The sequence below is a fragment of the Marmota marmota genome, unplaced genomic scaffold, assembly GCF_001458135.2.
Source record: "Marmota marmota marmota unplaced genomic scaffold, marMar, whole genome shotgun sequence".
NCBI lineage: Eukaryota > Metazoa > Chordata > Mammalia > Rodentia > Sciuridae > Marmota > Marmota marmota.
Genome location: NW_026000101.1, coordinates 24,288,268 through 24,289,422, shown reverse-complemented (window position 1 = coordinate 24,289,422; position 1,155 = coordinate 24,288,268). Strand labels below are relative to the sequence as shown.

The 1,155-nt window shown below is 49.4% G+C and overlaps 1 protein-coding gene across 2 annotated transcripts in view; it reads right to left on the bottom strand.

Annotated features, from left to right (window-relative positions):
- The window catches only part of Plaa (phospholipase A2 activating protein), a 31,258-nt gene that overhangs the window by 27,745 nt on the left and 2,358 nt on the right, over positions 1-1,155 (bottom strand). The window contains exon 2 of one of the 2 annotated variants that reach the window (XM_015492478.2): positions 898-1,155. In XM_015492478.2, the coding sequence (XP_015347964.1) occupies positions 898-1,046 (149 nt within the window). In that variant the 5' untranslated portion in view covers positions 1,047-1,155. Of the gene's footprint in view, positions 1-545; positions 567-897 lie in introns of those variants that run through there. The other variant, XM_048783528.1, reaches the window with a different exon arrangement.

Genomic DNA, 1,155 nt, shown 5'->3' with positions numbered 1-1,155 from the left:
CCCCCCCCCCGCCATTCTTTATCTGTATTCTTCATAATACATATGTCAATTCATCTTCCTCAGCAGATTAAGAGAGTTCCATAAACATGTGAATTGTCTGTTTTCTCCTCAGGATACAAAAAAGAGGCATTCAACAGTTATCAAATGAATTTAAGAATGGTAACCCCAAATCTGAAACCTCTAGTGATGTGAGACTTACTAAACAAAGTAAGTAACCTCAATTACAATCAGTTGTAAACCCTTAAACTTGATCTGGACCTTTTTACTTATTTATTTAGTTTGAGAATTTGGTTGATAAAACTTTGAAGGCAATGAGCCTTCCTCAAGAAAAGAGCATATCCACACAGCAATAAGCATTTTAGGGGTATCATCCACGTGATCCATCACAGAGCCCAGACTAAAATACTCAAACCTGCACCACAAAGAGAGGATTCAATGCAACCTTCTGTAATGCAATTTTTGAGATCTAAAGGTAGACTACGGAGCAACTTCTAGGAAAAAAGAAAAACAACAAATCACCAATATGAAAGATGCTTTCACATTACCTCACTTAGGAGGGTGCACCTGGCATCAGTAAATTTTCAACTCTAAAAGAAACTTTGGAAGATATTCTGCCCAAACTGAAACCCTCAAAAGTAAGAGGATCCTCCAAGGTCACCAACTCGTGAAGTGGTCAAGTTAAGACAAGGCGGCAGGTGTCTGGTCCTCCGAACCGGTACTAGATCCACTTAAATCTGAAGTCTTACACTGTGCGCCTAAAGTGCCACAGCTCTGAAAATCGGCTGGGACCTGGGAGCCGAGGGCAGGAAACCAAGTATACAGCCCGGAAGGGTCGCTCTTCCTTCCCTGCGGGAAGCCCGCAACGTAGCCAAGGGCAGCCCAAGTCGCAGCGCTCACCTGTCCGGGGCCCAAAGGCGGGTGGTGCGGTCTCGGGACACCGACACAAAGGCTCCCGGCGGATAGAGGCAGCACACCAGGCCCCTCACGTCCAGCTCGTGGCCCGGGAGTGAGCAGCTCAGCCGGTACCTGGCGGCGCCGCTCGCCATGGCCCCTGTGGGTCGGACGCCCGGAACCCGGGCACTGTGCGAGATCCGTCCACAGGGCACACCTGGCGTGCACCGGCTGCCGCGGGAGTTGGGCCTGCAGGTGAGGGGC